This window comes from Erythrolamprus reginae, chromosome 10, assembly GCF_031021105.1.
Source record: "Erythrolamprus reginae isolate rEryReg1 chromosome 10, rEryReg1.hap1, whole genome shotgun sequence".
In the NCBI taxonomy this organism is placed as follows: Eukaryota; Metazoa; Chordata; class Lepidosauria; order Squamata; family Dipsadidae; genus Erythrolamprus; species Erythrolamprus reginae.
Genome location: NC_091959.1, coordinates 45,534,096 through 45,546,200, shown reverse-complemented (window position 1 = coordinate 45,546,200; position 12,105 = coordinate 45,534,096). Strand labels below are relative to the sequence as shown.

The 12,105-nt window shown below is 46.2% G+C and overlaps 1 protein-coding gene across 1 annotated transcript in view; it reads left to right on the top strand.

The window, feature by feature from the left end:
* BICDL1 (BICD family like cargo adaptor 1) overlaps nucleotides 1–2,442 on the top strand; it is a 38,577-nt gene extending 36,135 nt beyond the window's left edge. Inside the window, exon 10 of the mRNA XM_070762308.1 lies at nucleotides 2,240–2,442. Within this exon, the coding sequence (XP_070618409.1) occupies nucleotides 2,240–2,440 (201 nt within the window). The 3' untranslated portion in view covers nucleotides 2,441–2,442. The remainder of the gene's footprint in view (nucleotides 1–2,239) is intronic.
* The last annotated feature ends 9,663 nt before the right edge of the window (nucleotides 2,443–12,105 follow it).

Sequence of the window (12,105 nt, the reverse complement as noted above, 5' to 3'; positions counted from 1 at the left end):
GTGCATCTTATACTCCGAAAAATACGAGACCCGTTGTAAAAATTGCTGGCAATCACGCCTTCTGAATTTTTTATTTTGATGTCCTTTTGCTCCATGATGTCAGATTGAGGGCAAAAACTATGACATCTGATAAATTGCTTCCGAAAAAATGCAAAATTGTGGGCGCTCCATCACTGGATGTTTTTAAGAGGACTGGTTTAGAAGACCTCCAAGATTGCTTCCAGCTCATTCGTTTTATTTATTAATTTATTTTATTTATTAATTGGACTTATATGCCACCCTTCTCTGAAGACTCGGGGCGGCTCAAAACATATCATTTTTTAAAAATTAATTTTATCTATAAAATTAATATATTATATACTTTTTATAATTAATATAATTTTTAAAAAATTAAAATATTTAATTCTATTCAAAGCAAAATCTTCAAGTTCTCACCAAACCACAGTTGTCCTTTGGATCTCAAATTCCTAACTGCAGGAGACAATTTGGAAACAAATGTTTGCAACGGATGATTGATTGTCCAAAAGACTTCAACTCCCAGAATTCATGCGGGCCCAGGAAGTCCACAGGTCATAACGTTGCATAGTTGCCCACCGGTATTTTAGCTTCTCCAGGTCATGAAAACCCATGTGCTGGGCCACAGATCATAACTCAGGGCCTAGTAGGCAGGCCTGGCTTTTTCTAGACACCATGCAATCAAAGGCTACGGATTACGGAAAACCATCTTCTGTAAGAAGTAGAACTTCAATTAATGGACATTCTGCTTTTTAGTTTTCGGATCTGGGATGGGGTCAGTTCTGAAATGAGGAAGCATGCGGGACTGCGAGGAAAGGTTTCTACTGGGTAGGGTCCAAAGATGGTGGCCACTCTGGTGCAAAGGGAATGTATTGAACAATAAAACAGAAAATGGGGTGATTGACTTCATTTGTCAATGCCCGTAAAATAATGCAATTGATTACTTGTGTCAATGCCCATAAAGTGGCACAATTGAGTTCCAATGCCCATAAAACCATGCAATTGACTCCCTGTGTCAATGCCCATAAAATAATGCAATCGACTTATTTTGTTAATGCCCAAATAGATGGTGCAGTTGACTTGTCAATGCCTATAAAACAATGTAATTGACTCCTTGTGTCAATGCCCATAAAATGGCACAGACTTGCCAAGGCCCATAAAACAATGCAATTGACTCCTTGTGTCAATGCCCAAATAGACAGTGCAGTTGACTTGTCAATGCCCATAAAACAATGCAATTGACTCCCTGTGTCAATGCCCATAAAATAATGCAATCGACTTATTTTGTTAATGCCCAAATAGACGGTGCAGTTGACTTGTCAATGCCCATAAAACAATGCAATTGACTCCTTGTGTCAATGCCCATAAAACAATGCAATTGATTCCTTGTACCAATGCCCAAATAGAAGGCATAATTGACTTGTCTATACCCATAAAACAATGCAATTGACTCTTTGTGTCAATGCCGATAAAATAATGCAATTGACTCCTTGTGTCAATGCCCATAAAATGGCACAATTGACTTGCCAAGGCCCATAAAACAATGCAATTGGCTCCTTGTGTCAATGCCCATAAAGTGACACAATTGACTTCCAATGCCCATAAAACAATGCAATTGACTCCGTGTCAATGCCCACAAAATAATGCAATCGACTTATTTTGTTAATGCCCAAATAGACAGTGCAGTTGACTTGTCAATGCCCATAAAACAATGCAATTGACTCCTTGTGTCAATGCCCATAAAATAATGCAATTGACTCCTTGTCCCAGTGCCCAAATAGACGGTGCAAGTGACTTGTCTATACCCATAAAACAATGCAATCGACTCTTTGTGTCAATGCCCATAAAAAAATGCAATTGACTCCTTGTGCCAATGCCCAAATGGACTAGCGCAATTGACTTGTCAACGCCCATTAAAAATGCCCATATATCGGTGCCATCCATTTTTTAATGTCAATATCCATTTTAAACAGTGGCAGCACTGGGTTTGATATTTTTGATCCTGGAACGTGGGTCTAATCTGGGCCTCTCCCAACACCTCTTGGGCTCTACATCAGCGGTTCCCAACCTTTGCGGCTTGGTGGCCCAGCCGGGGGAGGAGAACCTGGCCGCATGAGCGATGGGTTGGCATGTTTGCGAATAGGCCGGGACCCCTTCTCTACATCTCTTCCCCTCCCATCATCCCTGTCTTCTCCTGAACGGTTCTTCTTCTTCCTGGCTGTAGGATGACATGCAGAGGCTCATCGACCAGCAGCTGATGGACAGACATCCTAAGGAATGGAGCCAGACGATGATGTACACCACCAGCAGCTACGGAGCCAAGCGGCGCGCCCGGCCTTCGCCGGTGCTGAAGCTCAAGCAACAGGGCTCCGAGCCGGTTGGAGCCGAAGGGAACCGCCTGTTTGCTTTTTTCAAGAAAAATTAATTGGAAGGGAGCACAGTCATTGTTTCCCCCCATATTTATGTTGGGTTGGTGACGGGGAAGAGGGAAGGGGGAGGGGGAGGAGGTCAGGAAGGAAGCTGGGAAAAGCTGGTCCCCCAAGCCCTGATCCTTGTGCATGCTACTGCCAAAATTCAGCATTTAAGGGCATCATACTCACACTATCACACGCACACAAAATTGGTGAGGTCCGATTCACGTTTACAGGCACCCTTGTCCATCTCTTTGCATTAACAGTTTTCTTTTGGTCTCTTAACCATCAGCTTTGGTTAGACCGGTGATGGCGAACCTATGGCATGGGTGTAGCACGCGGAGCCATATCTGCTGGCACGCGAGCCGTTGCCCTAGCTCAGTTCTGACGGGCATGTTTGTGCCAGCCAGCTGGTTTTTGGCTCTCACAGAGGCTCCGAGAGGGCGTTTTTGGCTTCCAGGGAGCCTCCGGGGAGATGGGCGTGTTTACCCTCTTCCGGCTCCAGGACTTGTGGACTTTGACTCCCAGAATTCCTGAGCCAAACATGCTAGCTGAGGAATTCTGGGAGTTGAAGTCCACATGTCATAGAAGAGCCGACTTTGCCTACCCCTGTGCTAGAAGGAGACTCTATGGTGGAGGAACTGGACTTCCAGTCGGCTCCAGAACTGAACGGTGTTGTGAGTGCTAACGTTGTGGCTCTTTGAGTGTTAAGGTTGACAAGCCCTGCTCTAGTGAAAGAAGGATCCTACTCAAGTGGAGGTTCCACTTATCGGCCACTAGCGTGATCGTCGGGGGCGTGCGTGCATCCGGCGGGCGCGCATGCACCCATCGCCATGAGATTGGGGCTTCTGCGCATGCAAGAAAGAGAAATCTCGTGCGGGGACGCTGATGCTTGTGATATTTGGCTGGTTTTCGGCAATTTCTTGGCTTCTGCACTTGCCCAGAACCAAAAAAGTGCCAAAAAACGGCGAAAACCAAATCTCGTGCATCGGGGGTGGGGAGATGCACGCGCATCTCAATTTCTGCTACAAGAACCCCGATCCCGGCCGTACCAGCTCCAACCCATTACTGATCCTATAACCTCCGGGAGAAACCTTCAAAAAGAGTCCAGGTTTTCTCCTTCAAAGTTGCCTCTCATGTTTCTTTCATCAAAAGCCACCAGATTACCCGGAAGTCCTACCTTTCCAGAGAAGACCCAGAGGGGGGAAACACAAAGAAGAAGGGGAATATTTGGGTGTAAAATAAGTCCATCCGATCAGCGATTGCTCATCCTTACAACCGTTGTTGATACACAACCCTGGCTGATGGTCTCAGTGAGAAGGATGCCTGTAGGTTCTAGACCCTCCTTCTTGAACCCGAGTTGTCTTCCAGAGATTTGGGACCCCTGTCCTATGCAGGTTGACCATGAAAGGAGCCTGGCTCGGCACATCTGGAAAACACCGGCTTAAGAAAGAGGTTGTGGGTCGATTAGAAATCCAGTCTTCCTGTCTAAAAAAATCCAGTATTAATAGTTCATTATTATTATTGTTATTTTGGTAACGCGCTTATGAGGTAGCTGGGCCGGTAACAACTTGGCTGGCCCAAAATCACGCAGTGAGCTTCCATGATTGAGGTTGGACTGGACCTCCTAAGGTGGCACGCGGAGCCATATCTACTGGCACATGACCCATTGCCATAGCTCAGCTCCAATGTGCATGTATGTGCCGGCCAGCTGATTTTGGGTCACACAAAGGCTCTGGGAAGACGTTTTTGGCTTCCAGAGAGCCTCCGGGGGGATGGGGGAGGCATTTTTACCCTTGCCTGGCTCCATGGAAGCCTTTGGAGCCTGGGGAGGGCGAAACACAAGCTGACTGGGCCCACCAGAAGTTGGGAAGCAGGCTGTTTTCAGCCTCCAGAAGGGCCCCAGGGGTGGGGGACGCTGTTTTCGCATTGAAATTAGGGGTGTGGGCACTCACGCATGTGTGATAGTGCACATACATGCTCTTTCGGAACTCAATCAAAAAAAGGTTCACCCTACACTATAATTTTCTGGAACCCAGTTTCTCCAACCTTGGGAGGCTTGAAGATGGGTGAATTTCAACTGCCCATAATTCCCCAGCCCAGCATCGTGGGCCCCAAGCTTCAAGCTGTCAAGATTTAAGAAACGCTGGGTAGTTGTAGAATTTCAAAGCCTAGAGTTTCTGAGTACAGTAGTACCTCTAGATACGAGCTGCTCTACATGCGAGTATTTCCAGATACGAGCTAGGAGGGGAGAGACATTTCTGTTCTACTCCCGAGCTCAAATTCGGGCTACGAGCCGAGCATCCACTAGGTGGCGCAAGAATCCTTGCTTTTGGTTAGAATCCTTGCTTTTGGTTATCTCGGAGGGGGGAAAAGTTATTTGTTCCAGAATACGAGTTGCCTCGAGATACAAGCTCCCTTATGGAATGAATTATGCTCGTATCTAGGGGTACTACTGTATTATGAAAAGCGGTGCCCAGTCAGGAGATTTTGGAAATTGAGGAGGGAAAATAATAATCTGGAAATTAAAACACCTTGGCTGCCAAATCTGGGAAAATTGGGTGGTAACTTGGGTTAAATTATCCCCCCACCCCACAATTAAGGGGAGATAATCCGAGTCCATTTGCTGCTTACTCAATTGCATTTTTGAGCCCCTTAAAATGGTCCTGTTTTGATCTGATTTGTATTACAAGCTGGATTCTTTTAACAAACTTTTATAGGGCCTTTCCAAAGTGTTACTCCCCCTGAATTTGGAAGATGATGACTTCCATCATCCCCAGCCAACATGGGCTAAGACCGTCCTGGATCCAATTTGGTGCTTCCTGAGATGTTGGATCAGTCTTCCACCAAGAATGGTTTTGGCGCTGTTGGACCAGGTGTAGGCAATAGAGTCCCAACATAGATAGCCAGTAAAACCACAACTCATCCATGGACACTCGGTTAGTAAGCCATCTGAAACGACGGCTGTATTCAGACAATCTTCTTGACCTTGGGTTAATGGAACATGGCTTTATTCCTTAACCCAAGTTTAGCAGTTGACGCCAAATGCTGAACTACAGTTTGATTGGCTATTGGTTTGGGATACACATAGGATACACATGCTTTTAAGTAGACATAATACTACAATCAGAGATTGCACTAGGAAAATTCGGAGGAGGAAGAATTGGACATTGGTGAAGGAGGCTGTGATCTTATCCTGCGTTGGATGATTTGGGACAGGGGCTTCTTCCAATATTACTGATGCCCCTCTCCATCAATGTTGGCTATCAAGGTTGAGAATAGTGTAACGAAACAATCCCTGGGGGGGGTGGAATTTGGGGTTTATTGTTCATTTGCTGCCTTCCCCTTAAGTTGGGGGAGGCGAACCAGAGAATGGAAGTAGGTGGCATAACTAGCAGGAGGCTAGGAGAATAAAATAGAATAACAGAGTTGGAAGGGACCTTGGAGGTCTTCTAGTCCAACCCCCTGCTCAGGCAGGAAACCCTACACCACTTCAGACAGATGGTTATCTAACATCTTCTTAAAAACTTCCAGTGTTGGAGCATTCACAACTTCTGGTGGCGAGTTGTTCCGCTGATCCAATTGTTCCAACTGTCAGGAAATTTCTCCTTTGGTCTAGGTTCAACACTGGGGCTTTCAAGAGAAGACTGGGCTGCTATTGGACTAGAGTGACGTAGGATCTCCTGCACCAGCAGGGGGTTGGACTAGATGACCTGCAAGGTCCCTTCCAACACTAATATTAAAATTAATAAAAATAAAATAGGTTGCTTCTTCATTCTGGCTTCTAGGAAAAGAGATTGGAAACAGATTTGGGAAGAACGATTGAGAAATCTGGGTAAGACCGATCTTCCATTCCACTGGCCAAAGATCAGACTAGGAAAAAAGACTTGGGTAACACTCGTTGGGTTGGTTCAGAGGTCGGCAAAGTTGGCTCTTCTATGACTTGCGGACTTCAACTCCCAGAATTCCTGAGCCAATCATGCTAGCTCAGGAATTCTGGGAGTTGAAGTCCACATGTCATAGAAGAGCCAACTTTGCCTACCGCTGGGTTGGTTCAACCCTTAAGCCAGTGATTTTCAACCTTTTTTGAGCCGCGTCACATTTTTTACATTTACAAAACCATGGGGCACATTGAGTGGGGAGGGGGGGGGGCTAAAAAAAGTTTGGACAAAACAATTATTTCTCCCTTTCACTCTATTTCTCTCTCTCTCCCTCCCTCCCTTTCTTTTTTTTCCTCTCCCTCCCTCCCTTTTTTTCTCTCTCCATCCCTTTCTTTCTCTCTTCCTTCCTTCCTCTTTTTTGCTCTTTCTCTCTCCCTCCCTACCTCCCTCTATGTCTTTCTCTCTCCCACCCTCTCTTTCTTTCTCTCTCTCTCATTCTCTTTCTTTTTCTCTCTCGTTTTCTTTCTCTCTCTCTTGCTTGTTTTCTCTCTCTCTTGCTTGCTTTCTCTCTCTTTCTCTTTCTTTCTTTCTCTCTCTCTTGCTTTCTTTCTCTCTGAGCTTCGCGGCACACCTGACCATGTCTCACGGCACACTAGTGTGCCGCGGCACACTGGTTGAAAAACACTGCCTTAAGCCATTGCCCTTGAAACTTACGTTTGCGTTATTGATGGTTCTTAACAACCTACGAAGCTTTCTCATGTCTTCTGCTTTTTGGCCAAAAAAGGGGATTTCCCAGGATTGCAGGAGAAGTGGTGGTCCTTCCATTACTGAGCTCTTGGGGGACGGCTCCCCATTTTAAAAAGTGGAAGAGGAAGGAATCGGACCAAGTGTAGGGCCACCTCCACTTACAATCATTTGTAGGATGCCTGTTCGAAGTTGCAATGGCATTGGAAAAGGATTTAGGCCCAGTTCTCAGACTTCACAGCCAAACGAGTCACGTAGCTGCCGGATGGATTCGCTTAACAGCTATGGCAAAATGCTTGTGCCGTGGAGCGAAACTCGCTTAGGGACGGTCCTTGTTTAGCGACTGATAATTTGGAGTTGGGAGTCAAGGACTCTCCGTAAAGAAATACCGGTAACTTTAAGATTGTACAAACCACAATCGCGGTTAGATAGGGAATTCAACCTGCAAGCCAACTTCTTTCGCTATGGAGGGCTAAAGGGACTTAGCGGCGGTCGAGGACTCTCCGTAAACGAAATAACTTTAAGGCGAGGTTGTGTGAGCTGCGATCATGGTTAGATAGGGAGGTAAAGCTTGCGACCCAGCTTCCTTGGCTGAAGGAGAGAAAAATAGAATACAGTGATACCTTGTCTTACAAACTTAATTGGTTCCGGGACGAGGTTCTTAAGGTGAAAAGTTTGTAAGACAAAACAATGTTTCCCATAGGAATCAATGGAAAAGCGATTAAGTTTAAGTTTAAGTTTAATCAGATTTGTATGCCGCCCCTCTCCGCAGACTCGGGGCGGATTAATGCGTGCAAGCCCAAAATTCACTCCTTTGGCCAGCCGAAGCGCCCGTTTTTGTGCTGCTGAGGTACCCCTGAGGCTCCCCTCCATGGGAAACCCCACCTCTGGACCTCTGTGTTTTTGCGATGCTGTGATTTCAGTGAGGCTTTCCTCACTGGGAAACCCCACCTCCAAACTTCCGTTGCCAGCAAAGCGCCCGTTTTTGCACTGCTGGGATTCACCTGCTGGGATTCCCCTGCAGCATCACAAAAACACGGAAGTCTGGAGGTGGGGTTTCCCATGGAGGGGAGCCTCAGGGGAATCCCAGCAGTGCAAAAACGGGTGCTCCGCTGGCAACGGAGGTCCAGAGGCGGGGCATCCCAGCGGCGGCGGTGGGTTTGTAAGGTGAAAATAGTTTGTAAGAAGAGGCAAACAAATCTTAAATCCCGGGTTTGTATCTCGAAAAGTTTGTATGACGAGGCGTTTGTAAGATGAGGTATCACTGTATAGGGAAAAGAAAAAAAGCAGAAATTCTCATGAAGGCAGAGGGGCGAGATGGGTAAGAAATGCCATCCTTAAAAGAAAAGAAACCCCCCTGCACATAAACACTTTTGTTCCTCTATTTTATTTTATTTTATTTTGGGGGGAGAAAAGGTTTAATTTTTCAGTCCGATTCGCCACGATAGGCAGCTCATATTTGTTGCCGTAGTCGGAATCAGGTTTATCTACCAGCCCTTAAAACTTTTGCCCCACTCCGGAGATGCAGGAGACTACATTTCCCTCCCCTGCCACCCCCCCCCCCTCTTTGCCCTGCCTGCATGGATGTTGTTGGAATGTTTGGGAATGATGGGACATGTAGTCCAAGAAGTCCAGGGAAGAGGGATAGGAACCGAAGGCGACTTCGGCTGCCAACAAAAGTGCCCTTGGCGATCTTTGCAGCCTGACTGGGTGCCTTCCTCTCTGCCAGAGAATACTGGTTTGACTGGGGATGTGGGTGGGTGGGGTAATGGTATTACTGGGTGATGGCGGTGGCGAGCGGGTGGAGGGACGGAGGGGTGAAACAAGCACATCGCTGGAGCGGGCAGACAGAATGTATTTATATAGGTCTGTGTACATACCAAAACCATATCGTAAATTTTTTTGTACGTAGCAGTCCTGTATATAACTGTACGGTTTTTATAAGATATTCTATAAAGGCATATTTTAGTAGAAAAAAAAATTAATTATGGGTCTCCTGGTTCTTTGGGGGGGAAACAGGGGCTCGGGGCAAATCCATCTGGACGTGGTCGAATAGTGGCTCCCCCCAATAATAATTTAATAATGATAATAATTTATTAGATTTGTATGCCGCCCCTCTCCGCAGACTCCCCAACCTTTTTGGGCGCCAGGGAGTGGTTCCGTGGGCTGGTTCCGTGGGTTGGGCGTATCCCACAGATGGGACTTTGCTTATTGGTGTGGACCAGTGCTGGTCCACGAATCGGGGGTTAGGGGTCAAGTAGAAAGAAAGACTGGGTTTCAACCAGTGAAGGGCTACAAAAAATTTTTACCCCACTGTGGGCATGGCTTATTTTGTGGCTTGCCGGCCATGTGACTAGAAAGGAGTGTCTTGACGGTCATGTGACCAGGGGGGTGGCTTAAAGGTCATGTGACTGGCTTAAAGGTGGCCAGTTTGACATCACTCACATCAAGGGTTTTGGGTTAGCTGGCCTATCCTTGCCTCAAAGAGAGACAATTTCCCTATCGTATTTACTCTTACTGAACATCCGAAATATACTATTTAATCCTATGTATATGTGCCATATGTATACATACATATTACACACAGGCACACAAAAATATACATGATCTACTATATAAAGTGCACGTACACACATATGCACCGCTCTTCTAAAATTATTTATTTATTTATTTATTGGATTTGTATGCCGCCCCTCTCCGTAGACTCGGGGCGGCTAACAACAATGATAAAAACAGCATGTAACAATCCAATACTAAAATAACTAAAAAAAAACCTTATTATAAAAACCAAACATACAGACATACCATGCATAAATTGTAAAGGCCTAGGAGGAAAGAATATCTCAGTTCCCCCATGCCTGACGGCAGAGGTGGGTTTTAAGAAGTTTATGAAAGGCGAGGAGGGTGGGGGCAATTCTAATCTCTGGGGGGAGTTGGTTCCAAAGGGCTGGGGCCGCCACAGAGAAGGCTCTTCCCCTGGGTCCCGCAAAACGACATTGTTTAGTTGACGGGACCCGGAGAAGGCCCACTCTATGGGACCTAACTGGTCGCTGGGATTCGTGCAGCAGAAGGCGGTCCCTGAGATAATCTGGTCCGGTGCCATGAAGGGCTTTATAGGTCATAACCAACACTTTGAATTGTGACCGGAAACGGATCGGCAACCAATGCAGACTGCGGAGTGTTGGTGTAACATGGGCATATTTGGGGAAGCCCATGATTGCTCTCGCAGCTGCATTCTGCACGATCTGAAGTTTCCAAACACTTTTCAAAGGTAGCCCCATGTAGAGAGCATTACAGTAGTTGAACCTCGAGGTGATGAGGGCATGAGTGCACATGCACATTCAACCTCATTTACTGAGATAGGAACAACATACCCAGAGCCCAGAAGGGGGGGAAAAGAAAAAAAAATTCAAAATTTTTCTACCGGTTCTGCATACTGGACCAAAATTTTTCTACCAGTTCTGCATATCTGACCGTACCCATAGGAACCTATCACTGGGTTCAGCCATCCTTAAGAATGCCTTTTTAATTTTTAATTGCAGACCGACTGGGTTACTGAAGCACCCATGGGTCTTGACCAAGCTCCCCAAACACGACAAAAAAACCCCTCTGAATTTGAACGCAAAAGATTCCTTTATTAGGAACGCTGACAGCCCCGGTAAAAATTATCTCTCTGCCACATCTATTCATCTCCGCCTCCTGCCTTTTATCCCCAGAGACAGGCTGGGACTTTGCTAGCAATGGTAGCTCTTCCGTCCCAAGGTCCAGCCCATAGATTTCTACTGCTCTCCTCTTCTCTGCTTTCTGGGTGTCAGGCACAGGACCCAGCTGTGAGAGGGTTGTAAAGCACTGTGAAGCGGTATATAAGTCTAAGTGCTAGTGCTCTTTAAGAATATAAGAAGAACCCTGCTGAATCAGGCCAAAGCCCATCGAGCCCAGCATTCTGTGTCATACAGTGGCCTACCAATTGTCCATGGGGATCTTGAGCAGAAAGAGAAGGCAAGACCCTCCCTTTCCCTCGACCACCAAGAAATGGTATTCAAGGGAGCCCTGACTGCCTCAACCAACAGAGGCAGCACTTGGACATCCGTTTCAATAACCACCGATACACTTGGCCTCCATGAATCTGTCTAATCCTGCCTTGAAGCTATCCAGGCTGACAGCTGTCATGACCTCTTCTGGAGGTGAATCCCATCAACCAACGACCCTCTGGGTGAAGAAATATTTCCCTTTCTTTGTCCTCGTTTTCTTACCTATGAGCTTTAGGGAGTGCCCCCTCGTCCTAGTATTGTGTGATAAAGAATTTTTTTCTATCCACCTTTTCTATCCCATGCATGATTTTATACACTTCGATTAAAGTTACCTATTAAACGCCGTCTTTCAAGGCTGAAGACACCAAAGTGTTGCAACCTGGTTTCATAAGGGAAGGCCTCCATTTCCTTGATCATACTTGTTGCCCTTTTCTGCACCTTTTGCAGTTCCACTATGTCCTTCTTGAGGTGAGGTGACCAGAACTGTACACAGGACTCCAAGCGTGGTCTCACCATCGATTTGTACAGAGGCAATACAACACTTACTATTTTCGATTCCCTTCCTAATCATGCCAAGCATGGAATTTCCTTATTTCCTTCCTTCCTTCCTTCCTTCCTTCCTTCCTTCCTTCCTTCCTTCCTTCCTTCCTTCCTTCCTGACTCAGTCTTCCATCCTTCCAAGGTGGGTCAAATGAGGACCCAGATGGTTGGGGGCAAGAGGCTGATTCTGTAAACTGCTTGGAGAGGACTATAAAAGCACTATGAAGCAGTATAGAAGTCTTAATGCCAAAGAAAAGGTGGAACAGAATAATTAATCGAAAGGATGCAGGAGGAGAGACAGTGACAAAAAATCAAAACAATGTCTTGTTTATTTTAAATAATCAAAGTGTTAAAATCGTCCCGTGGCGCATCGGCCGCAGCGAGTCGATCGGGGCCGGTTGTCCCATTCCGCGCAAGCCCGTATACACGCAACACAACATACACACAAACACACACCAAGGTATTTTTTTCCGGTTTCAAGTC